At 43.5% G+C, this 26,764-nt stretch overlaps 1 protein-coding gene across 1 annotated transcript; it reads left to right on the forward strand.

The window, feature by feature from the left end:
- Positions 1-380: 380 nt before the first annotated feature.
- Positions 381-26,764, forward strand: LOC121282531 (probable G-protein coupled receptor 83). Its single transcript, XM_041196262.1, has 4 exons — positions 381-834; positions 8,478-8,603; positions 15,089-15,222; positions 26,146-26,764. Exons 1-4 carry the CDS (start codon positions 439-441, stop codon positions 26,762-26,764), a joined length of 1,275 nt encoding a protein of 424 aa, XP_041052196.1. The 5' UTR covers positions 381-438.

Genomic DNA, 26,764 nt, shown 5'->3' on the forward strand with positions numbered 1-26,764 from the left:
TGGTGGTGGTGGGGGTGGGGGTGGCGGTGCGGGGGGGAGGTGATTGGGATGTGATGAAAGTTCTGCCCCATTAGGACCAGCTTTCGTGGTAAAATGAGACAATCCAGCGGCGGATGAGACCGTTGGATTGGCTGATTGGCTGCAAGGAGGCGATGCGATTGGCTGCTCCGGAAGCCCCGCCTCTTCATTGCTTTTCAACCTCTGTATAAATGATGCTCACGATTCAAAGCCGCAATGTTCGAGAGAGAGAGGATAAAATCTGGGAGAAGGACATGTTTCACCCCTTTGCAGGAGAGCAGAACATTGTCAGTGTGAGGGGCGGGGGAGTGGGGGGTGGGGGGAGGGTGGTGCAGTTATTTATTGCATTGACACAGTGACCAAGCTGTTGATCTGATCGCTGAGACCCAGATGCCTCCAAGTTGCTGAAACTGTTGTTAAATGAACGCAATGGGTCGCTATCCGTGGCTGCCCCTGCCCTACGTTACCAGCTCCTTCCGAAAGAACGCGGAGGAGGGCAATAGCAGTGACTTTTTCTCGGCGCTGTATGGTCTTTCCAACGCCTCTTCCTTCTTCAGCTGGCGCAACCTGACCATCGAGGACTGGGGCGTCTTCAGCAACCACACCAAGTATGAAGCCGAGTCCCAGAACCCGACTGTCAAAGCTTTGCTGATCGTTGCTTATTCTGTCATCATCGTCATCTCGCTGTTCGGGAATGTCCTGGTCTGTCAGGTGGTGATCAAAAACAAGAGGGTGCATTCTGCAACCAGCCTCTTCATTGTCAACCTGGCCGTAGCAGATATCATGATCACACTTCTCAACACCCCCTTCACCTTGGTAAGACCTGCCTGTTGCCTTAACGCCAAACTGGAGGCACTCTTGAGGTCTCCAGGATTATTGGGAGCTCAGGTTGCAAGCAGTTGATTGTTGACACTTCATGAGAAAGTGGTTAGCTAACCTTTAATTTGGCTGCGGGATAGAGAAAAAAAACGGGAGATTTCCTGTCCCTGGTACATTGACAGGCAGAAATGTTTCAAGTCGCCTGTGTTTTATAATGGTAATTGTAAAAAAAAATGCTAATTAATCCTGGTTTTAAATGAAGCCACTGCTCACTTAAAATATCTTGGCACTAGGCTATTTTTCAAAAAGTAAATGCAAATGAGGAATTATTTTAATTGATAATGAGTCACCCGGTACATTTGGGATGTCACTGTGAATTCTCAAAGAAGAGGACATAGGCATTTTGTTAAATATTAATTGCATAACTCTGCTAACTGTTATGAAGCTTGATGAGAAGTGTAGTGGCCCCTGAAACATTTAAGTCTTGCTGCCTGGCAGTGTTTTGGGGAGTGAGTACAGCACTTTGAGAGTATGGAGAGCCGGGTGTTATTATTACTCTTAGGGATTAATCAGTGATGTCCAAGCTCATGTTAGGGAGCTGGGCTCAAGGGGACAGTGGGTTAGAGGTAGGGCTGCAGCACTGATTCCCCGAAGCACGTTCTCTTTCGACTGAATGATTTTTGAATTCACCCTGTTAGGTACAAGGTACCTCCATCATGTATCTCCATATATATCAAGGTTCAATTCTACATGCCACTTTTACATCCGGCGGGTACCCAGGATTTTAGCAAAAGACCCTTTCCAAATATTTTTGATATGTAATGGTTTTATATTGCCGTGCTCCTCAGGGACATTATATTACCTTTCTTAATTATCATTTCACCTCTATCCAGAGCCCCAGTCGGATCTCCAAGAATTCTTCCCATCTGAGCATATGAAATGCAGCAGCGAAAAGTGACATTATTGTCAGGGAGAATCTGAACATTAAAATCTAAGGGTTTAAGTTACCAGGGGTCCAGGGAATAATCCAAACAGATCGTGCATCTTGCTGCAGTCTAGACCCTCTTGATTTTAAAGAGTACATTGCTGCTGAAAACAGCCTTGTTCTCCTGGATATTCCTCAGCATGCTCCAAAGGGCATGTGCTGGGTCTGACAGCTTTTAACATTGTCTTAAACTGAGACTTTCAATTACATTAACTGATATCACTGATTGATAATTAACCTTTAATTGAACTCGGAGTGTCTTTCACAACCACTTCCTCACTGGGAGCGCCCAGTCCTGATATTGACAGGACCGGTTTAGCGGTTCAAGATTACAATTATGCTGCAGATCTCAAATTAGTCAAGAGCAATATTACCTGAAAAGATTGATTATTTTTTTTAATGATTTATTTTATGGCAAAAAGAAACTTAAAAACAGCTTTGTCAATTATATATGAGATTTCACCAATTATTGAAGGTAGTTGGCATAAATGGGTCTTTTTCTGGTTGTCAAGATGTGATGAGTGGTGTGCAACAGGGCTCAGTGCTGCGGCCTCAAATTTTTACAATTTACCTAAATGACTTGGATGAAGGGACAAAAGGAACTAAATTTGCTGATGACATGAAGATAGGAAGGAAAGTAAATTGAGAAGAGGACATAAGGAGGCTACAAAGGTTAAGTGAGTGGGCAAAGATCTGGAAAATGGCGTATAATGTGGGGAAATGTGAAATTGTTCATTTTGGCAGGAAGAATAAAAAGAAACTTATTATCTAAATGGTGAGAGAATGCAGAGCTCTGAGATTCAGAGGGATCTGGGTGTCCTAGTGCACGAATTGCAAAAGGCTAGTATGCTGGTACAACAAGTAATTATGAAGGCTAATAGAATGTTATCATTTATTGTGCTGGGAATTGATTACAACAGTAGGGAGGTTATGTTTCAGTTGTACAGGGCATTGGTGAGACTGGAGTACTGTGTAAACAATTATAGGCCAGATAATCTTACATCGGTGGTGAGCAAATTAGGAGAATCAATCCTGAGAGGTAGGATTAACTGTCACGTGGAAAGGCATGGACTAGTCAGGGATGGTCAGCATGGATTTGTTAAAGGAAGGTCTTGCCTCACAAATTTAATTGAATTCTTTGAGGAAGTAACAAGAAGGGTTGATGAAGGTAGTGCTGTGGATTTTGTGTACATGGATTTTAGCAAGGCATTTGACAAGGTCCCACATGGCAGATTGGTCAGGAAAGTAAAAGGCCATGGGATTCAGGATAATGTGGAAAACTGGATAAAGGATTGGCTTTGTAACAGGAAACAAAGGGTAATGGTCGATGGATGCCCTTGCGAATGGAAATTTTTCTCAAGTGATGTTCCACAGGGCTCGATGTTGGGGCCCTTGCTGTTTGTGTTATGTATTAACGATTTGGATGTGAATGTGGGGGGCACAATTGGGAAATTTGCAGATGACACAAAGATTGGCCGAGTAGTGGATGGTGTAAAGGATAGCCATAATCTCCAAAATGATATAGTTAGGTTGGTGGAGTGGACGGTAAAGTGGCAGATGGATTTTAACATAGAGAAGTGTGAGGTCATACATTTAGGGAGGTCAAACAGTTACAGGGATTACAAAATAAATGGGAATATACCAAGAGGGGTAGATGAAGTGAGAGATCTTGGCATTAAGTACACAGGTCCCTGAAGGCAGCAGTTCAAGTAGACAGGGTTGTAAAGAAGGCATATGGAATGCTCTCCTTCATTGGCAGAGGTATAGAATATAAAAGTAAGGATATAATGTTTGAATTGTATAAAACACTGGTGAGGCCACAACTGGAGTATTGTGTGCAGTTCTGGTCACCACATTACAGGAAAGACATAATAGCTCTGGAGAGAGTGCAGAGGAGTTTTACAGGAATGTTGCCAGGGTTAGAAAAGTGTAGCTACGAGGAGAGATTGGATAGGTTGGGGTTATTTTCCTTGGAACAAAGAAGGCTGAGAGGTGACTTGATTGAGGTGTACAAAATTATGAGGGGAATAGAGTGGACAGGATAAAATTGCTTCCCTTGGTGGAGAATTCTAGAACCAGGGGACATAGATTCAAGATAAATGGCAGGAAGTGTAGGGGGGACATGAGGAAGAACGTTTTTACGCAGAGGGTAGTGGGTGTCTGGAATTCGCTGCCCAAGTTGGTGGTATAGGCAGAAACTTTAAACTCTTTTAAAAAGTACCTGGATCTGTACCTTAAGTGCTGTAAGTTGCAGGGCTATGGGCCAGTTGCAGGAAGGTGGGATTAGAAAGGGCACCTGGGTGTCCTTGGGCTGGCATGGACAAGATGGGCTGAATGGCCTCCTTCCTGTGCTGTAATTTTTCTATGGTTCTACTGGTATCCTTAGCTAACGAAAAATGTAAATGTATTAGAAGCAGTTCAGAGAAGGTTTGCTGGACTGATACCAGGAATGGGTGGGAATGAGGAAAGGCTGGACAGGTTAAGCATGTATCCGCTGGAGTTTAGCAGAATAAGAGGCGACTTGATTGAAACCTTTAAGATCCTGAGGGGTCTTGACAGGGTGGATATGAAGATGATCCCAGGAATGAAAGGCTTAACATATGAGGTACGTTTGAGGACTCTGGTTCTATACTTGATGGAGTTTAGAAGGATGAGGGGGGATCTGACTGAAACTTACAAAATACTGAAAGGCCTGGATAGAGTGGACGTGGGGAAGATGTTCCCATTAGTAGGAGAGACTAGGACCCGAGGGCACAGCCTCAGAGTAAAGGGAAGACCTTTTAGAACAGAGATGAGGAGAAACTTCTTTAGCCAGAGAGTGGTGAATCTATGGAATTCATTGCCACAGAAGGCTGTGGAGGCCAGGTCATTGAGTGTATTTAAGACCGAGATAGATAGGTTCTTGATTGGTAAGGGGATCAAAGGTTACAGGGAGAAGGCGGGAGAATGGAATTGAGAAACTTATCAGCCATGATTGAATGGCGGAGCAGACTCGATGGGCCGAATGGCCTAATTTCTGCTCCTATGTCTTATGCTCTTATGGTCTTATGATGTTTCCTCTTGTGGGAGAACTAGGGGGTCACTGTTTTAAAATAAAGGGTTGCTCATTTAAGACAGAGGTGAGGAGAATATTTTTTCTCTCAGAGGGTAGTGAGTCTTTGGAACTCTCTTCCTCAAAAGGCGATGGAAGCAGACTCTTTGTATATTTTTAAGGCAGGGCTAGACAGATTCTTGATTAAGGGGGTGAAAGATTATCGGGGATAGGCAGGAATGTGGGGTTGAGGTTACAATCAGATCAGCCATGATCTTATTGAATGGCAGAGCAGGCTCAAGAGGCCAAGTAGCCTACTCCTGCTCCTAATTCATATGTCTGTATGATGTTCATATGAAGTCACTAGCTGGCTTCCCAAGGTTGATTTTGGTTTATAATCTATGTTATTCAGTGCTGTGTATTGAATTTGTCGGCCTGATTTTTCTTTCATTATTTCAATTGATTGAGCTCACCCGATATATCTGTCTGCACTTAAGTGTACAGTCATACCATTGTTATATACGAACATATGAATTAGGAGCAGGAGTAGGCCCTTCAGCCTCTCGAGCCTGCTCAACCATTTCATAAGATCATTGTTGATCTGATTGTGGCCTCAACTCCACTTTCCTGTCTGCCCCTATAATCTTTGACTGCCTCATCAATCATGAATCTAACTCAGCCTTAAAAATATTCAATGATCCAGCCTCCACTGAAGTGAATTCCACAGACTAATGACCCTCTGAGCGAAAATCTATCTCCCATCTCTGTCTTAAATGTGAAACACCTTTATTTTTAAACTGTGTCCCCTGGTTCTAGTCTCTCCCATAAAGGGTAACATCCTCTCATCATCAAGTTGTGGCTCACTCAAAGCATTGTTTCAGATGAAAAACAAAAAATTCTGGAAAAAATGTTGGATCATGCTGGAGTTGGCAGAAATGTTGTGCTTTCACAAAGCGCTATCCCTTGTTCTGCTATTAACACATTCAGCTTCATGCCCCTATCAGCACCTTCTTTAGTCTTTAACATTACCATTAACACTCTCTTTGTATTGTTTCCATGACATCTTTGTCAATCTCTCCTGAGCTCCCACCTATCTCTGACCTTCTATTTTGCTCCACCTGCTCCATCGCCTTCAAACAGTGAAAAATCCATCATATTTCTACTTCTCTTTAGCTCTGAAGAAGAGTCATACAGACTCAAAATGTTAACTCCGTTTCTCTCTCTATGGATGCTGCCAGACCTGCTGAGTTTTTCCAGCATCCACAGTATTTTTCTTTTATCTTATTGTTTCCGAATACTTAGTCTACAGCATATTACTTCAGGCCATTTGTCTTCAATCCCTCCTTTCTCTTGAGGTCTGCAATCTATGGTCCTTTAAGACATGGGCCTTCAGATCTGTTAATATGCTGCACCACCACATTAACTCTGCTTGGCTTTCTTTTTAAAAAAATAAACACTAAGGACTTCTCCAACAGCACAGTTGATAAATGCACCATTGAGTGTGGTAGTAAGTAATACAGATCCCAAAGGTCTGAATTTTTATCCTTGGTTTTGGCTGTCACCTGAGTTGATACTATTTGCTGTTGTGTTCCTGATCCAAAGAAAGAAATATTGGACAGGGTTCCTGCTCTTGCTTTTTTAACCAGTATCTCCTTCTGGATGTGCATGTGTGTAGATGTTGAGTAAAGTTAGAATCTGGCTCATGATTGAATAAACTGCTGATATTCACATGTTAACAATGGCAACTTGTGTGAAATACCAGTAGCTTTTTGACTTCTCTGGAGTAGAGCCATACCCCAAGTCTGTGCTTCCAAGAAAGGAGCAGGTAAAGTTGTGAGGTGAGGTAAAAACAAAAAATGCTCTCTGGCCGCAGGTGAGGTGTCAGAAGACTGGAGGACTGCTAATGTTGTCCCATTATTATAAAAGGGAGGAAGGGATAGACCAGGAAATTACAGGCCAGTCAGTCCAACCTCAGTGGTGGGGAAGTTACTAGAGAGAATTCTGAGGGACAGCATATATCTGTACTTGGAGATAGGTGGATTAATCAGGGTTAGTCAGCATGGATTTGTTAAGGGAAGATTGTGTTTGCAAATTTGATCCAATTTTTTGAGCAGGTAACCAGGAGTATTGATGAGGGTAATGCATTTGATGTGGTTTACATGGACTTTAGCAAGGCTTCTGATAAGGTCCCTCATGGCAGACTGGTCAAGAAAGTAAGAGCCCATTGGATCCAAGGCAAAGAGGCACGTTGGATCCAAAATTGGCTGAGAGCCAGGAAGCAGAGGATGATGGTAGAGGGATGTTTCTGTGACTTGAAGTCTGTTTCCAGTGGGGTTCTGGAGGGCTTGGTGCTGGGGCCCTTGCTGTTTGTGGTGTACATAAATGATTTGGACTCAAATGTAGGGGGTATGATCAAGAAGTTCATGGATGACACTAAAATTGGTAGGGTGGTTAATAGTGAGGAGGATAGCCATAAACTGCAGGAGGATGTCAATGGATTGGTGAGGTGGGCAGAGCAATGGCAAATGGAATTCAACCTGGAAAAGTCTGAAGTAATGCACTTGGAGAGGACTAACAAGGCAAGGGATTACAGTATGAATGGTGGGACCCTGGAAAACACCTAAGATCAGAGGGACCTGGGTGTGCATACCTACAGATCCCTGAAGGTAGCTGGTGGATAAGGTGGTTAAGAAAACATATGGGATCCTTGCCTTTAATAGCCGAGGCATAGAATACAAGAGCTGGGAGGTTATGCTGGAACAGTATAAAACACTGGTTAGGCCACAACTGGAGTACTGCATGCAGTTCTGGTCACCACATTATAGGAAGGATGTGATTGCACTGGAGAGGGTGCAGAGGAGATTTATTAGGATGCTGCCTGGGCTGGAGGGTCTGAGCTATGAGGAAAGATTGGATAGGCTGGGGTTGTTTTCCTTGGAGCAATGAAGGTTGAGAGAGGACCTGATAGAGGTGTATAAGATTATAAGGGGCATAGATAGGATGGATAGGAAGGCACTTCTTCCATTCGTGGAAAATAACCAGGGGACATAGATTTAAGGTAAGAGGTAGAAGGCTAAGAGAGGAGTTGAGGAGAAATTTTTCACCAAGAGGGTGGTGGGAGTCTGGAACTCACTGCCGGAAAGGGTGGTTGAGTCAGAAACTCTTGTAAAAATTTAAGAAGTATTTAGATATTCACTTGCATTGTCTTTGCCTCCAGGCCAATGGGCCAAGCGCTGGAAAATGGGGTTAGTCTTCTTTGATATTTGTTCTTTGTTGACCGGAGCAGACACGATGGGCCAAATGGCCTCCTTCTGTCCTATAGACACCTATAAGTCTATGAGTTTCGAGTCCATATGACTTCTTCAGGGCACTTGAAGAAGATTCATACAGACTCAAAACGTTGTTTCTCTCTCCAAAGATACTGTCAGGCCTGCTGAGTTTTTCCAGCATTTTCTGTTTTTATTTCAGATTTCCAGCATCCACAGTATTTTGCTTTTATCTTGTGAGGTGAGGCATTTACTGCTTAACCGTTTTATATTTATTTATTCTTGGCATTGAAGGATGAATTATCCATAGAAGAGTGAATAAATATTGCAGTATGATAATTTCTTGTTTCTTTTGCAGGTTCGGTTTGTAAATAGTAACTGGGTGTTCGGGAAGCTGATGTGTCATGTCAGTCGATTTGCACAGTACTGCTCTGTGCACGTGTCTGTACTGACCCTCACTGCTATTGCTTTGGACCGACATCAGGTACTGCATAGCCTCCAAAATTCTGAAATTAATAAAGAGCAAACTTCTACCATTGGATAGGAATCCGGGGAATTTTCCCACTCTGGTGGCAGGTTTAAAAATCGGGAAGTGTAAAATGCTGAAAATTCCTTTTCCACAGTGTAGAGAGGCATAACAGAAGTCTTATCTGTGATACAAAGCAGGCATCATAATAACCTACCCCGGTGCCCTATTTTTTCTCCCTGCCAGTCCCACATCATGATGTCATGCTTCCTCCATTCTCCTGCTATCAAAAGGACCATTCTTCAGGAATGAGCATAGGCAATGAAATCTGACAAGCAGTTTGACCATGGGGCCATGATACCCGATGGCAGTTCTTCCTTCACCACATGCACAAACCCGCTATTGGTAAGTGTCACAAAGCAGTTCCCCAATTAACATCAGCAATCTCAAATAAAAATAGAAAACGCTGGAAATACTCAACAGGACCAACAGCATCTGCGGGTAAAGAAAGAAGTAACATTTCGGGTCTGTGACCTTTCATCACAACTTTCATAAGCTACCATTTTGCTTTATTTCTTTTGTGATGTCCTCAGGAGGAGCACTTAATAGTTTGTTGATTAACTAAAAATCAAATAATTCTGTGTTGATGTATTTTTATTTGGTGCAGTCATATTGTTCATAAAAGTGTTATATTAAATGCATCCCTTCATGGTATAACTGACACTTTAGTCATCTGACAAAACCCAAGGACTATGTATGTAGGATAAATTCAGCGAAAGGTACTGACTACAAATTGTAAATTTCATAAGACCCCATGTCTCGCAAACCAATTGGAAATGATAGAACTGTGGGTGCGCTAGTGTCAGTGATTTCCTCACTCATGTCTAAACCGCATTCACTGAAAATTTATTCCCAAATGTAGGTGTAAAGATTCTAGGGTTATTGCAGTGCCAGTGGAGAGGGAGTATGGTAGGATATGACATTGTTCGCATTGTTCAACCTGTTTCAATTCTTTGGCCTGTGTTCTCTGCAAACATGACTCTCTGTTGGCAGTGTACGATTGTGGAATTCTTCATTATATCAAAGGCCACTCATGAGGGAAATGCTTATCTTTCTTTCATAGGCACAGTGCTAGGAAAGTGCAATTCTTACCAAAAGAGAGCAGTAATTCACACATTCCAGCACAGTGGTAACAGTTTAAAAGTGAGAAAGCCTTAGACTGATAAGGCCACTAATACTGAGATTACCAAAACTAACCTTTACATATTGGGAAGAATTTGAACCAGATTCCATGTTTAAAAATACATATCACTGGGTGATGAGTCCACAGTATAACAATTGTAATAAAGACAATATTGATAGAAATTCATAAGTCAGAGTGCATATATTAGCTGGAACTTATAAGGAGAAATGTATTTAATTAATGATCTTTAAGCAAATGCTGTAACTGAAGGACTAAGACTTATAATGTGGGAAATCACCAAGTTTAACAAAAGGTCAAAATAAGAACTGGTTAAGAGACTACAGACTTGGTTTTTAAATCCTACAGATTGTTTAAGAATGAGAACACTTGAGAGAGGCAAGGAGTTCTGCTGTTTTGGGATCCTGGGAAAAGACACATTAAGATAGGGTGCAATGAGTCTCAATTTCAGTATGGTGGTTGGAAAAGCAAATAAGATGGTGTTTTTGGAACTTAGGGAAAACCAGATAGTAGAGTTCAAAGATGCAATGTGAAAATTAGGGGCAGAATTTTACATCCCACGGGTGGCGCTCGCCCGACCTGATCCGGCGTAAAACTGCACGAGATGATGTCGGTTGAGCGTCTCTCACAATATTTCGCTCAGTGGGTGCACGCAAAATTTGGAAGCGCGCCTGCCGACAATTAAGCAACCAATTAAGCCCATTAATGGCGCAATTGTCTGCGATTGTTTTGTGGCCCATCCAACCTTAAGGTTGGCGGAAAGGTGAATCAGCCAGGCGGCCTTTACATTTTTCATCAAACCCCCTCCAAGGGCAGGATGAAATCTCTCCTAGGAAATAAAATAAAAAATAAATATCTGTGGACAGCATTTTTGTGAGGTGTGCTTTCAGGTGCTTGATTGTGATGCATGGACGGTTTTTTTTTTTTGCAGCCTTTTTACAGCTTCATTTAATGATTTGGCAGTCTGCAGCTCCCTGAGGCAGCTTTCTGCCTTCAGGGAGCTCTCTCGCAGCGCTCACCCGCGCCCGTGGGATGGTGTCATTGTCCGCCCCCCCCACCCCCTCTTCACGCCCCCACCTTGGCAGCGCTGAGCTTTTTAGCGCGTGTTTGACGGTGGCTGCCTGTTAATTGGCCAGTCAGTGCGAAATTCTGATCGGGACTGATCGCGGTTGGGGGTCCATTTCCCAGCCACTCCCGGACCCGCCGATCGCACGCACCCGACGACCTCAAATCAGGACAACCTGACAAATCAGAAGAAAGACTGTCGTGCAGCAAGATTTTTTTTCTGTCTACCCAGGGGCTTTATAGAAAGCTGAGAAATGTGGAAAAGTTTGACAGTTATCATCAATAACTCAAGCAATTGCATAACTCAATACAGTTCAGGTCATGTTATTCTCTACATTTCCCAACCGTGTGCCAGGCTAGAGTAATACGGTATTTTTTTTTTCTGTTTTTAGTTTACCTTTTTACAAGTTCTTTCCTTTCATCAAGGTAAAAGATCTCAAAGGTGGGTAAATTAAATAATTTTGCACATTTGGCCAACTAGTGTCAACATCAAAAGTTCCTGTGAGTTTCTTTAAAAAAACAGTTGGAAAAGCATTTTGTTCACATAACTGCAACCTCTTCGTTCCCTGGTAAGCTCTCCTTCTGACTTATCTGAATGAGATTGACAATTAGTGTGGGTCGACAACCTAACAAGGTTTTACCTCCAGGCTCATATTTGCTAGGAATTGAGCCTTGATTGACCAAGATCAATAAGGACTGTTTAAAGCCGGTAGTCTAGATTTAATTCATATTACCAGTTTGCCAGTGATTACTCCGTGGAGCGGCTTGAGGCACTGGAATTGATTCTGACAGAGGGGAAAATCAGTCAGGCGGGGCAGAATTTTTAGGTCGGCGTGTGGGGGCGCTCCTGACCCGATCAGATGTGAAATCGCATGAGGTGACGTCGGGTGAGCGTCCCGATGTCATCCTGCACTCGCACGATATTCCAGTCAGCGGGCGCGCGTGTAAGTTGGAAGTGTGGCCACCGACAATTAAGTGGCCAATTAAGGTCATTAAAGTTGTAATTGTCTCCGATTTTTTTGTGGTCCGTCCGACCTTACGTTTGGCGGACGGGCAAATCGGCCAGGCGGACTTTGCGTTTTATCATGAAACCTCATCCAAGGGGGGGGATGAGGTTTCCATTACTAAATTTTTTTTAAAAAAATCAAAAACTATGGACAGCATTTTTATCAAGCTTATATTCAGGTGACTGATTGTGATGTTTGCACATTTTTTTTCCCAAACTTTATTTAACTGTTTTAAAGTCCTTAGTCAGCCCCTGCCCTCCACCCGCCCTCACCCTGGCAGCACTGCCTGAACATTTCAGCGCGTCCTTCACACCGGCTGGCTGTTAATTGGCCAGCCAGCATAAACTCGCGGTCGGGGCCGATTGCGATCAGCAGTCCGTTCCTCAGGCCAACCCCAGACCTGCCGATCGCGCCCGCCCGCGACCCAAACATCCTGCCCCTTGTTGCTATCCAGTGACCACTGCAAAATAGAGGTATCACCCCAAAGGTTCTCCTCGACCATACCGGTCACTTCAGTGCAATTCTGACAACATTGGCATAACTGCTGCAAAAAGAATCACGGAATTTTAAGCACAAATTGTGTTCAGTGCAATTTGGGTTTCCTCAATCATTTGGGCTAGTTTTAAGCACATTGCCCCTCTCACAAAACGTAGCCACTCGCCCGGGCTGAATTAATCACCATTGGGAGTTTCTGCTAATTGCGCTCGTTCGCAAGCCTTTGACGCGGCTCCAAAAATTAAGCTGGATTTTTTTGGTTCAACATTTCAGCCACTTTTGACATTTTGTGGATGGAATTCATTCGCAGTTTTCCAGCAGTGGTCACAGCAGCCTGGGAATGGAAGAATGACTCCACCCTGAGCAGGCCACCAGCCCAGGAGAACTGGGAGCTCCAAGGTGGCATTGGGCAAGGACGAGTTTTGCTGTAAATTTTCACCAACAAATTTTCCCTGGCCTTCCCTTGCTCTCCTGAGGGTTGTCTGCTGACATGTGCTAGGAACAGAGCTGAGATTGTCCCAGCATAAATAGCATTTTAAAATTGAACGCTTACATTTTATCATCTTGGCTGAACTCCACATTTTGTGGATTTCTGTGAAGATACAGTGATTAAAGTTGTTTGGCATTGAAGCAGAGCCTGATTGCACCATTATTAATGCCCACCCACATACAGTTCCAACAGAGCCTAATTAATAGTGTCTTTACTGATGCCCACCCACAGTAAAGACTGAATTTGGTGAAATCCTCAGGATGGAGCTCTGTTCAGACAGAAGGCTACAGACCTGAAAGGTTAACCCTGCTTCTATCTAGATCCAATCTGACCTGTTCTTCTTTCAGATTCACGACATCTTCAGTATTTTGCTTCAGCTATTACAATTTGCACCGAATGGGCATTCTGACTGCTATATTTTCTATGTAGCCCAGTTTGAAAAATTTGCTTAGGCCACGAATAATCGAAATATGAACTGTTAAGTTTCACTCGTGGGAAACCTGCCGTCCTTACCTGGTCCAGCCTACATGTGACTCCAGACCCTCCAGCAATGTGGTTGACTCTTAAATGCCCTCTGAACAAGGGTAATCAGGGAGGGGCAATAAATGCTGGCCTAGCCAGCGACACCCACATCCCGTGAATGATTAAAAACTTATCAGAGAGATCATTGACCTGAAGCAAAGGGCTGAGAAACTATATCAGGGTCCCCAGTCTGTGCATGCCGTCATTGTGTCCACCAGCACAAAATTTTGACCAGTGACCTCCTGATTGGCCGCCTCCGTGGGTCCTGATATGGGAGGCCCAATCAGAGGGCCTTCAGCACACAATGGCTGGCAGTCCCAACAAGAGAAGTGGGCACTGCTGAAGTAGAAAGGCAATCTTGAGGGAGCCTCAACATGGAGGCACCCTTGGATGTCTTCTGCAAACCTGAGAACGAAGAGGCCCATGAATGGTTGGGACATAGATGTGGAGGGAGAAACCCCTCCACAGGATTGGTTAGGGCACGGCAATCCTTTCATCCTGAAAGCTCTTTCATTGGGGCTTAGAGTCTCTGGCTCCAATGGCCCCTTGGCCTGCCATAGGGAGGCCACCTCAAAGGAGCTTCCAGGTTCTGTACTTGGCCACCACCTTTGGAAAATTGCGCCTACCTGGGACCTTAATTGTCCTAATTGGCTGCCGGCCTCCTTGAAGCGGCCTATTAACTTTGCTCCCAGCCCACCCTGGGAAATTCCCCCGGACGTGGAACGACACCAGGTGAACCATCCTGACGCCGCTTCCGTCTGCTTTCCCGACCTCCCTCCATCTCCAAACCCAACTGCATGGGGCCAGGAAAGTTCAGCCCGACACCCCAAATCTGATCGCTTTGAAAATGCTGCCTGACCTGCTGAGTGTCTCTATCATATTTTTTTTTTGTTTTTCCTGCACACAGTGTCATTGATGGGGCTCAATATGGATACTCTTCGAAGTGGGATCTGAATAACTGGACAGCTTAGCTAGATCAGTAATTCAAGCAATATCCTTTTATGTTAGAAATGATCTTGAAACCCTATTGAAGCATATTATGCATTCCATGTTGAGTGGTTGAGCAGGAAATTCAGAGCAAATCTAGCAGCCTCTACAAATTGAAAGGAAGAACAAATCCGCCCTATTGGTAACACAATTTCTAAATTATTTCCCCTTCTGCAATGAGAGACAAAACTAACTGGATCACTTCGCTTTGTAACTGTGGACAAAAGAACAGGGGATTTTTGTCCTGGCAGAGCTGCTGAAGTACCTTCTGACACTTCCCTTTTCTGCAGTGATTCCCTGATTACTTGCTACTTAACAGCCTTTTGGAAGTCATTAACAAATGATTTCAGAGCCTGTGATATAGGGAAAACCACAGCCATATCTCACTGTTCATCACGCCAGCTAGAAAATTTGTCTATTCCTGCATGTGGATATTTGCTAATGACTGTATTGGCTCTGAAGTCCTATCTGGTCAAAATGTCTGCTGCTGCTTGTTTCCCAGACACATGAGAAATAGCTGCTTGGGTGAGCGCTCCCATAGGTAGTTGGAATCTGTGGAACAGTGCCCTTGCATGACTTGATGTCTTTAGCGGATGGAGGAGAAAATCGAGGGGAGAAAAGGTCATTTCTTTGCACCTGGAAGCTTTGCACGTGGGCCATACATTGCTTGTATACTCCAGGATGCATGGGACACCCATTGAAGAGGTTTGATTCCCTTCTGCTTTGCTTTGCACAGGTTATCATGCACCCACTGAAACCCAGGATGTCGACGGTTAAAGGAGTCATCTGTATCATCGTCATTTGGATCATGGCAACCTGCTTCTCCCTTCCGCATGCAATCTACCAGAAGCTATTCAGAGTTGAATACAGGTGAGCAGCAAGCAAAGCCAGTCAGGGAATATTCACCTCCTTTTATTATATTCCATTTCACATAGGTGCACTTAACTGGATTTTGAGGTTGTAGTGAATTCGCCATCATTACCCTATGAAATTGACAGAAACTTTCTTTCATTCATTCATGTGATATGGGCATCACTGGCTGGGCCAGCATTTATCGCCTATCCCTAATTGCCCTTGAGAAGGTGGTGATGAGCTGCCTTGTTGAACTGCTGCAGTCCATGTGGTGTAGGTACCCCCACAGTGCTGTTAGGGAAGGAGTGCCAGGATTTTGACCCGGCGACAGTGAAGGAACGGCGATATATTTCCAAGTCAGGATTGTGAGTGGCTTGGAGGGGAAGGTATCTGCACATAAATAGACTCCAGAAATAGCTGCTAGAAATTCTCTGCTTCTCTACCAGGTGCATTTTTGAAGTCCCCGCAGATGGAAATTTTTAGAAATCACTGAACTGACAAGAACATCTTTTAAGTTGTAATATCGCTATGAAATAACCTGGAAAAGCTACATTTTGTAAATACATTGTAACTGGGTTTTTAACAGTGTGCTATTTCATAACTGCTGCTGAACAACCTTTCTGGCCGTGGAAAACTAATTTTATATTTGTGCAATGTCAAACTTTACATCATGGTAAACATTCCATTGTTATTTTTTTATAATCATTTTTTTGTAAGTTTGTTTATGATACTTCAGCTTCCAATGTCTATATTCCAACCTTTATTTTGCTCAATGTAAATTTTATTTAAATTGTAGGGTAATTAATGCATTTCATTCCTGGTTTGCTGTCTGTGAGAATTCTTCAATGCTTGCCCTGCTTGATGGTATCACTGTTACTGGACACCTGCTCTGATCCTCCTGTTTTGCTGCATGAAATAAACTATCGTCGAGAAAGGAAATTCCACATCACAGAGATCACTAGCTTGTTGTGGGCAACTTTCTTCAAGGTTAATGGTGAACAGCGTCGATTGACTGATGACCAGAAAATCCAGGCCATAATCATCCTTATGTTTATTTTTGTTTATGTTCAAACAATGACTGGTGATCACCAGACCAAAGAAGTTGATTTTAAAGGACTTACTGAGGTCTAATGTATAAAGAAGCACATTACCAGTCAGTCTTTGGTTTGTATCGGCGTTAGGTTCCACTCTCTGCTAAATTTAGCTGGAGTTGGCGCCTCTAGGAGAGATGGGGAGAAATGTAGGGAATAAATGTTACTGTTAGCAGGGTCCAGCTATTCTCATGGCACAGAAGCTGAACTGTGCAAAAAGTAAGTGTTAGTACAGGGACCCGGCCAACAAATAAGTACGGGAAACCTATGCGACTGGGGCTTTGCTTCACAATGCCAAAGAAGGTTTTAAGGAAAAATAGCAGACTAGTGGGAATGCACTGCTCAGTTGCTCTCAACCCAATTCAATTGCAAGATTAGAAATTTGGAAACTCATAGCAACCAAATCAACTCTCCTAATTCAATATAAAACCTTCAATGTATCTGTGACACATTACAGCTTCAATGGTCACGCTCAGGTAAAGGCACAATATAATAATAACTCCCTCGGCAATCTAAAAAAAGCCCACAGTCACATTCTAGTTGTGTTTCAGGTTGCATCTCAGGGGAGCTTGCACATTTTGGAAGCACACTGAACCAGGTGAAAACACTGCAAACATTGACATGAGGCTAGGGGAGGAGGGGTGAAGTCCGACCTCAGGAGGACCTCCCAGGTTTTCCGAAACATCAGTGGACATGCTGCTAACAGAAGTAAGGTCAAGAAGGAACTGAGGGAGGAGGTCCATAAGTCAATATGGCAGGTGCTATGGAAGGAGATGGCAGAAGCAGTAGTGCCATCTGCACCGCTGCACATACTGTCACATAGTGCTGAAGAGCCTTAATTACCCATGAAGTTGGTCATAGTAAATGATGGCACAAGTCCCCATGCACAAGTGAGGATGATATGGACATAACGTATCTCATTACCTACCTACCCTTGCAGTATAAACTGCTATGACTGGATCCTGGGTGAGGTTCTCCAAATTAGTTATGATCCCAGATGAGTTACCTCAAATTGTTATGCTTGTGGGTGAGGAGGGATGAACTGGCTCCCCTTCTTTATTCAACCCTCTCAGTTGGGCACAGCAAGGTTAATTTAAAAAGGATCCCTTCCCTCATGTCCACTCCTTCATCACCCCCTACACCTCAACCCCTCCCATGGCACCTTCCCATGCAACCAAAGAAGGTGCAACACATGCCCCTTTACTTCCTCCCTCCTCACCGTCCAAGGGCCCAAACACTCCTTTCAAGTGAAGCAGCATTTCACTTGCACTTCCCTCAATTTAGTCTACTGCATTTGCTGCTCCCAATGCGGCCTCCTGTACATTGACGAGACCAAACACCTTCGGTCTGTCCACAAGCATGACCCAGACCTCCCTGTCGCTTGCCATTTTAACACACCAACCTGCTATCATGCCCACATGTCCGTCCTTGGCCTGCTGCAATGTTCCAGTGAAGCTCAACGCAAACTGGAGGAACAGCACCTCATCTTCCAACTAGGCACTTTACAGCCTTCCGGACTGAATATTGAGTTTAAAAACTCTAGATCATGAACTCTTTCCTCCATCCCCACCCCTTTCTGATCCCCCTTTTTCCAATCATTTATAATTTTATATATATATATATATATTTAATATATATTTTACTTTTCCCACCTATTTCCATTATTTTTAAATGTATTTCCACCCATTGTTTCATCTCTACCTTTTAGCCTACTTCGATCCCTTCCCCCCACCCCACCCCCACTAGGGCTATCTGTCACTTGCTCGTCCTGCTTTCTACCCTTAATGTCACCATTGGCACATTCCTCAGCTAATATCATCACCGTCAACACCCTTTTGTCCTTTTGTCTATGACATCTTTGGCAATCTCTTCTTTGCCTCCACCTATCACTGGCCCTCTATCCAGCTCTACCTGTCCCACCCCCTTCAACCAGCTTATATTCCACCTCATTTCTTTATTTCTTAGTTCTGATGAAGAGTCATACGGACTCGAAATGTTAACTATATTCCTCTCTGCATATGCTGTCAGACCTGCTGAGTTTTTCTAGGTATTTGTGTTTTTATTTCAGATTTCCAGCATCTGCAGTATTTTGCTTTTACCTTCCCTCGTGGATGTCTTTTCCCAGCCCATTTGTTTTAAAAGAAGTCAATTAACCAGGCTGTCCTGAGTCAAAGAAATAGTCAGCTTATTAGTTACTAAACACAAGGAAAAATAATACAAATGCAACACACAGATTAGAAATGAGAAATTGAATTCCAAAATAAAAGTAAAAAAAATAGATATACAAATCGGTCCTTTGGCTTGTCCATGGGGAGTAGATGGTGAAACATTGTGGCCATTGAGTTGGGGTGCTTCCGGTAGCACTGGCTTTGGCAGTTCAGCAATTTGGTTGGAGATTCTTGGTTCTGCAGGTTAGCTGAAAGGAGTTGTTCTGTTTCCTTTTTGACTGGGGCTTTACTGACTTGTGATTTGCTTCCAACAATCAGAGAGAAAGTCTTTTTTCCTTGCAAGCCCAGTTAGTGTTCTTCAGCTGTGACCCTCACAGCACACACACACCAGAACAGAACCATACTAGCACACAGAAATAAAATTGCAGTTGGCTTTTTAAACCCCTTTCCTTGAGTATTCCTGGAAGAGAAAAACAAACATATCTTTCACCCAGATCTGTTTTTTTTTCAACTCAGTTTGTGTTCACATTCTGGGATATAACTCAACAGGAGGTGGTTTCGGCTGAGATAGTAATCATTTTCCATTACCTCTGCAACCACAGGAGATTACAGTTCAGTGTACATTGTATCTTTTCCTTTCAAGTGCCTCTGCTGAAGTAGGCCCTGTCACACCTTTTAGGTGTGACAGTCCATTGCCTCTGAACTAATTGGTTAAGTACTTGACATAGGAATTTTCCAACAAGTGGTTATCTTACAGCCTAAGCCAGATTTTGCTTATATGCCCCTTTAAAAAAAAACACATGTCTTACTTATAAGTTCAGTATGTCCATAAGTAATTGAGGTATAGGATCCATGGTCATGACAAAATGATTGGGTGAATGTAAAACTTTAATATTTGAAAGAAATGTCAAGAATCGTGGAGGCGTTTTTCTCCCACCATATCATTATGGTTATGGCCTGACTCAAGGGTTAGCGGTGGTTGCCTCAAGGAAGAGGTTATTAGTGCTGGCCTTCACTTGAAAGCAATATCACTATGTTATAGATGCAGGTGTGTGAAAGCATGTGTAGTGCAATCAAGTTCTTTCTCCATGCATTTTGTCCTTGGAAAGAAAAACCTTGCCACAGAAGTAGGAACAGTCTCAACAGGAGCACTCTAAGCCCATGAAGAGGCACTACCAAATCCTTCGGAGCCACAGAGGAGAAACAATGGGAACTGCAGGAATAAGGAAGTGAGCTGCCAAGAAGAAGTTAGTAAAGGCTGGGCACAGTCCAGCACAGCACGTCGTTGTCAGATGTTCAAAGTTTATAATAACAAACAAAAACAGAAAAAATGTTAGAACTACATGTTAGAGCTGGCAGCATCTAAGGAGGGAGAAACAAAGTTAAAATTTCAGCCTGAAACAGATGCTGCCAGATCTGCTGTGTTTTTCTAGCATTTTCTGTTTTTGCTTCAGATTTCCAGTATTTTGCTTTTGCTCCAAGATTGTAGCTAGTCTGCTACTGATTTGCAACACCTATAAAGAAAATCCAGAACGTTGACCCTCTAAAATTATTTTATTTTCTTTATCCTATTTTTGTAATCAAGAAGATGTACATTCAGAGAACAGCTTGGTAAGTCAAGCTGAACAAGTCTTTCTCCAGCCTCACCATGAAATCTTATGTAGTCAAGCACCAGTCTAAATACATCACATGGGAGGAGGTAGTTAGTTAGAGAGAAATATCACTAGATAGTCCTAGTGAGCGAAAGGCCCTGAGCATGGAATCAACTGGATTGAGGGGGATGGTGGTGGGTGGGTGCCGAGTAAGGGAGTTGGGATAAACCATTGTTGAATAATAAGTAGAGGAATGATTTATTTGCTGAGCATACTCGGAACCCAAGTTTCAGGAATCCAGTTTTCAAAAGGCCATAACACAGATATTAATCTTGTGTACAGGTGATGGATAATGTTCACACCTATGGCAGAGATAGTGGATAAATTATAGGAGTCTGCGACCTGCATCTGTGACCTATGCAGGAAGTATTGCAAGATAGTGACAATGAGACTAACACCTCCTCACCTCCCCCCTCCCCATCTGCCTCCCAGTGTTAACACGTTTTATAAAAATTGTTTCACTATACCTAGAAGGAAAAAAACAGTTCAGACCAGTACTCTTATTTCCCAGTTTTTACTGGTGTTCCATTTTAAGGGGCAGGATATTGAGGTCAGCGAGCAGGGGGACGGGGCTCACTTGCCGACATGTAAACTGAGGCGGGATGACATCAGGCAGAACTCCCGACGTCACCCCGCCTCATTTCAATTTTCAGGAAGGTGGGGGCGCAGCGAATCAGCTGTGCGCCCGCCGACCTGTCAATGGCCAATTGAGACCATTTAAGAACTAATTCATGTAGTTAATAGACCTGCCCGTCCAACCTTAGGGTTGGTGGGCAGGCCGGGAGCCCTGGCGGGCTTCAGAGAAAGCATGAAACCTCTTCCAAGGGCGGGATGAGGTCTCATGTAAGTTTTAAAAAATTTAATAAAAATTTGAATAAAAGTGATCGACATGTCTCAATTCATTTGACAGTGTCACATGAGGGGACATGTCAGGGAAATTTTATTTTTGTGCATTGACCATTTTTGAATTTGGTGCCGATCTCCCTGAGGTAGCACTTAGCCTTAGGGAGGTGAGAGTGCTGTATCGTGCGCATGCGCAAAAGAGCGCACTCCCGGCTTAGGGAATCCCCCGCCCGCACAGGGAGCGCATAGCGCTTTCTGATGGATGTCACGTTGGGTGGGCCTTAATCGGCCCGACTACATAAAATGGCCGATTGGAGGCGCGCCCGCTCCTGAACTTCCCCCCCCCACCCCCGCCAACAGAGGGACAATTTTTCCCAAGATATACAAGACCAGTTTGGACCAGTATTCTTATTTCCCAGTTTTTACTGTTTTTTTCATTCTGGTTAGGCCAGCAATTTTATTGCCCATCCCTAATTGCCCCTGGTCGTGAGCTGCCTTCTTGAACGTTGCAGTCTATGTGCTGTAGGTTCTTCCACAGTGCTGCTAGGGAGGGAGTACCAGGATTTGACCTAGTGACAGTGTTCTCATGCATCTACTGCCCTTATCCTTCTAGATGGTAGAGATCACAGATTTGGAAGATGAGGGTGCTTCAGTTTGGGGCCTATTCCCCTTACAGTTATAGTACAAAAGGAACTGGAAGTAGGTCCTTCAAGACATTAGCACCACTGAGACATGAGTGACCTAAGTTCCTGAAGGTTTCAATCGAATTGTTCAGCCATTTGTTTCTCAACCTTCTGCCACGTAACACCACATAGCTAGAAAATTACGGGCTAGAATTAGCCAGGTGATAGTTATCAAAGGTAGACATGGTGGTAAAAAGTAGTTGGAGTCTATAGGAATTCAATAGTAAAATAGAGATCTGTTTGGAACTATGAGTATACAGGTTGTTTAACTGGTGGTATGCAACTTTGGAGCCTGAGTGATCCTTGAAGAATTATGTAATATTGAGAAACTGAAAGGAGATGATGAGGAGAGAAAGGCTCCTGTATTTGTTTTTTGTGTTACATTTATTGAAAACTGTTGTATAGGAGTTACTATTCATATCTACTGGTTAAATGTTACCCTGAGCCACATCTCTCTCTTGTGCAGATTCCTCATGATCTGGCGATGGAGGCTATGTTCTTTTTACCTCCTCTTTCAGAGCAGATAAGGTTGAGGAATTAAGCCCCCATGCATTTCCAAGTTATGCAGAATGATGCAGTAATCTACAGCACCTTTACTGATGATAATCCAACTAATAATGTGATTCTGCTTTGAACTAAGCTTTACTTTCTCAGAGCTAATAGCAAAGGGTTCATAGTAAGTAAATTTTTAAAATATTTATTCTTTCATGGGAGTGGGCTGGCAAGCCAGCATTTATAGCTCATCCCTAATTGCCCACGAACCGAGTGGTTTACTAGGTCATTTCAGAGGGAACCATATTAATGTGGATCTGGAGTCACTTGTAGGCCAGGCCAGGTAAGGATGGCATCTCTCTTCCCTAAAAAAGATGATGGATTTTTCCTGACAGTAGCCCCATAGTCATCATTACTGAATGTAGCCTTCATTTCCAAATTTTATTCATTGAATTTAAATTACATCAGCTGCTGTGGTGGGATTTGAGGCCATAGCTTTAGGCTCACCCTCTGGGTTACTAGGCCAGGAACGTTGCCATTACACCACCACCTCCCTCTAAAGCTGTATAGGTTATCCTTTGTCCCCACTAAAAAGTGACACAAAAGCTTCAGTTGTATCCAGTGCTACAGACATTAATGACTATACTGTTGGAGTTGTCGGTGCAATGCAGTTAAACAGTGTTTTTTTTTCCATCTGCGCACATGTAGGTTGGAAGTTCAAATCCAGCAATGTATTGGGCTGAAAGCCCTCCTTTCCTTGCTAGATGAAAAAATGCCCAGTCCGAAATGAACTTGGGCAGTCTCAAACCAGTTTCTAATGGATGTGGGCCCAGAGCAGCAACAGTTTCGCTGTTGTCTCGTCAAATTATTAAATAAGCTCTTGAATGCTTATGACTTCATTTGCAGCCTGGGCTGTGTTAACTGATCACTACCACAATGGTACAACTGCATTGCTGTAGTGCCTTTAATCTACAAAAGACTTTTCTGACCTGAGAATGTTTGATGCTGGCAGCAGGTATCTGATGGAGGAAGGTCCTCCAGCCACAACACTGAAGTTAATAATGGGAGATAGGAGTCAATGGTCAATTAGCCAATCAGGTAGTCATTAAATGGTCTTTACATCACAACTATCATGCTATTGTAAGGATTAGTCATTGAGGTTATTTTACAGGTTTTTACTAACATCCTAGTGTAATGTATGATGGTTATGTGTGCTTAGAAAGTGAATAAAGGCAACCTGCCCACAAGAACTAAGTGCAAGGAATGTCCTATGCTCCAGATAGGCTCAAAGCCTTCCTGAATTTAGCGATTAATGAGCCCTAGATAGTAGCTGGGTATTCCCAGGCTGTGTACCGATGGAAAGGATTGTAATTCTGACTTGCTGTGTCACTAGCAGTGACCCTTTGTGAGAAAGGGGAAGCAGCTATGTTAGGGGTGGTTGTGGGGGCTGGTGGTGGGAAATTGAGAGGGCTGGGGTGGCTATCAGCAGAGGAAATCAGTAATTGGGACAGGGAGGAAGAACCGGCTACGACATTCAGAGCTGTATTTGGTTCAGGCTGTGGAGGTGATCCCTATATTTGTTTTTTTTTTATTTGCTTATAGGACGTGAGCATCTATAATTGCCCTTGAGAAGGTGATGGTGAGCCAACTTCCAGAACTGCTGCAGTCCATGTGGTGTAGGGAAACCCACAGTGCTGTTAGATAGGGCGTTCCTGGATTTTGAACCAGCGACAGTGAAGGAATGTCAATATGGTTGATGTTGGGATAGTGTCTAGCTTGGAGGGGAGTTTGCAGGTGGTGGTGTTCCCATGCATTCACCGCACTTGTCCTTCTAGGTGGTATAGGTTGCAGGTTTGGAAGGTACTGTCGAAAGAGGCTTAACAAGTTGCTGCAGTACATCTTGTAGATGGTACACACTACTGTTAATATGTGTTGGTGGTGGAATTATTACTTAAAGTAGTGGATGAGGTGCCAGTCAAGTGGGCTGCTTTGTCCTGGATGATGTTGAGCTTCTTGAGTGTTGTTGGAACTGCACTTATCCATGTAAGTGGAGAGTATTCCATCACACTTGTGCATTGTACATGGTGGACAGATTTTGGGTGTCAGGAGGTGAATAACTCAATACAGAATTCCCTACCTCTGACCTGCTCTTCAACCATTGTGTTTATATGGCCAGTCCAGTTAAGCTTTTGGTCAATAGTAATCCCCAAGATGATGACAGTGGGGGACTCACCAATGAAAATGCTGTTTTATGTCAAGGGGAGAGGATTGGATTCTGTCTTGTTGTAGATGATCATTGCCTGGCACTTGTCTGGCACAAATATGATGCTATTTGTCAGCACAAGCTTGAAGGTTATTCAGGTCTTGCTTGTGAGGGAATGGACTGCTTCAGTTTCTGAGGAGCCGTGAATCGGACTGAACACTGTGCAATCATCAGTGAACATCTCCACATATGTTGGAGGGAATGTCATTGATGAAGCAGCTGAAGATTCTTGGGCTTAAGACTCTACCCTGAGGAATCACCTTAGTGATGTCCTGGGGCTGGGATGATTGACCTCCAACAACCACAGCCATCTTCCTTTATTGTGTTAGGTATGACTCCAACTAGTGAAGAATTTTCCCCTGATTCCTATTGACTTCAATTTTGCTAGAGCTCCTTAATGCCACATTCATGCTGCCTTGTTGTCAAGGGCAGTCACTCTCACCTCTCCTCTTGAATTCAGCTTTTTTGTCCATGTTTGCTAATGAAGCCTGGGGCTGAGTGGAACCTAACCTGAGCATTGATGATCATGTGATTGCTGTGAAATTGTGGCTTGATGACACTGTTGACAGCACATCTGTCACTTTGCTGATGGATGCGAGTGCAGTGATGGGGCAGTAATTGGCCAGATTGGATTTGTTCTGCTTTTTGTTGACAGAAGACACCTGGGCAATTTTCCACATTTCCAGCTAGATGCCAGTGTTTTAGCCATATTGGAACCATTCCTTGGAAAGTATACATATGCACATGTAAGGACAGATTTAGGTTTGGATAAATACCCCCTAAAGCTCTTGTGACCTGGGCTCACACATAAAAACATGTGGATGCCTACTTCCCCGGGACATGTACCCCAGCAAGCAATCGATACCTTCAGCTGAACAGCAGAGAGGGTACAATTGGATTGTATAAAAACAGGTGCTCCGAATTTGACACAAAGAAAATGCTTGCAGTTGTATAGCACCTCTTACAACCTCTGGACATTTCAAAGTGGTTTACAGCTAATTATGTGCTTCTGAAATATTGTCACTGTTGTAAAAAGCATGCAGCCAATTTATGCACAAGCAAGTTCCCACAAACAGCAATGAAATAAGTTACCAGGTCACCTATTTTAGGTGTAAGGGTTTGGCCAACATTGAGGGATAAACAGACAAAATATTAGGGGAACTGCACTGCTCTTCGAATAGTACCACGATAGCAGATAGTCTCCATTTAACATCTCAACCAAAAGAAAACACCTCTAACCATGCAGCACTCCCTCGGGGCTGAACTGAAATGCTAGTCTAGAATATGTGCTTAATTCCCTGGACTGGGGCTTAGACCCACAGCCTCTAACTGAGAGGCGAGCATGCTACCACTGAGCCAAGGGTGACGCAAGGCACTAATTGACACTAACTGAACAATCTTATGTGGAGCATCAGAGAGTAGCTAATTGAAAAAAAATTAGAATGAGAACTGAAAAAATAGTTGGTGATCCAGACTCTCATTCCTATTCGGTAGTATCCTCTTGTCACCCTGTAAGTAAAGAGATTTGAAGTAAAGAGATTTGTGGGCAGTAACTCAAAACAGGTGGTATGGCTGCTTGTTATACCCTGCTAGATATTCAATTTCTGTTGAGGTCAATGGGACTGATGAGTGGGTTGGGTGTAGAATGGGTGGCCAATGCAATACCGCCCGGGTTGCACTATTACCTACTTCCGCGTGTGCCCATCAACTAAAGAGATTGCTTATCTACTTATCTACTCTGTGTTTCAGGAAAGAAAAAGTGCGAAGTTTATGTCTCCACAACTTCCCACAGCCAGCAGATCTGTACTGGAAATACATGGACCTGTCTACTTTCATTCTCCTATACGTTTTGCCACTTTTCATCATAACTGTGGCCTACACAATGGTGGCAAAGAAGCTGTGGCTACGGAATGCCATCGGAGACATCACCGTGGAGCAGTACTTCGCTCACAGACGCAAGAAGAAAATGACGCTGAAGATGCTGATGCTAGTGGTTGTGGTGTTTGCCGTCTGTTGGTTTCCTCTGAACTGCTATGTGGTGCTTATCTCCAGCAAGGCCATCAACACCAACAATGCCATATACTTTGCTTTCCATTGGTTTGCCATGAGCAGCACTTGCTACAATCCCTTCATCTACTGCTGGCTTAATGCAAACTTCCGAGCCGAACTCAAATCCTTGTTGGATATCTGCAAAAGGAGAAGAGCCACCCATGCACAGCCCCTTCCCTATGCATCCCCTCCCTACAGACAGGCATGGATTGAAGGCAGGAGCCACAAGAGAATCAATCAAGCTCAAAACCTGAGATTTAACACCAACTCTGCAAGGACTGATATTTCCATTGTTGAACCTATTGTGACTGTAAGCTAA

This window comes from Carcharodon carcharias, chromosome 9, assembly GCF_017639515.1.
Source record: "Carcharodon carcharias isolate sCarCar2 chromosome 9, sCarCar2.pri, whole genome shotgun sequence".
Classification (NCBI taxonomy): Eukaryota; Metazoa; Chordata; class Chondrichthyes; order Lamniformes; family Lamnidae; genus Carcharodon; species Carcharodon carcharias.

Coding starts and splice junctions, on each gene's coding strand:
- LOC121282531 (XM_041196262.1), top strand. CDS start 439: ATGAACGCAATGGGTCGCTATCCGTGGCTGCCCCTGCCCTACGTTACC. Junction 835..8,477: donor TCAACACCCCCTTCACCTTG/GTAAGACCTGCC, acceptor TTTCTTTTGCAG/GTTCGGTTTGTAAATAGTAA. Junction 8,604..15,088: donor TTGCTTTGGACCGACATCAG/GTACTGCATAGC, acceptor TGCTTTGCACAG/GTTATCATGCACCCACTGAA.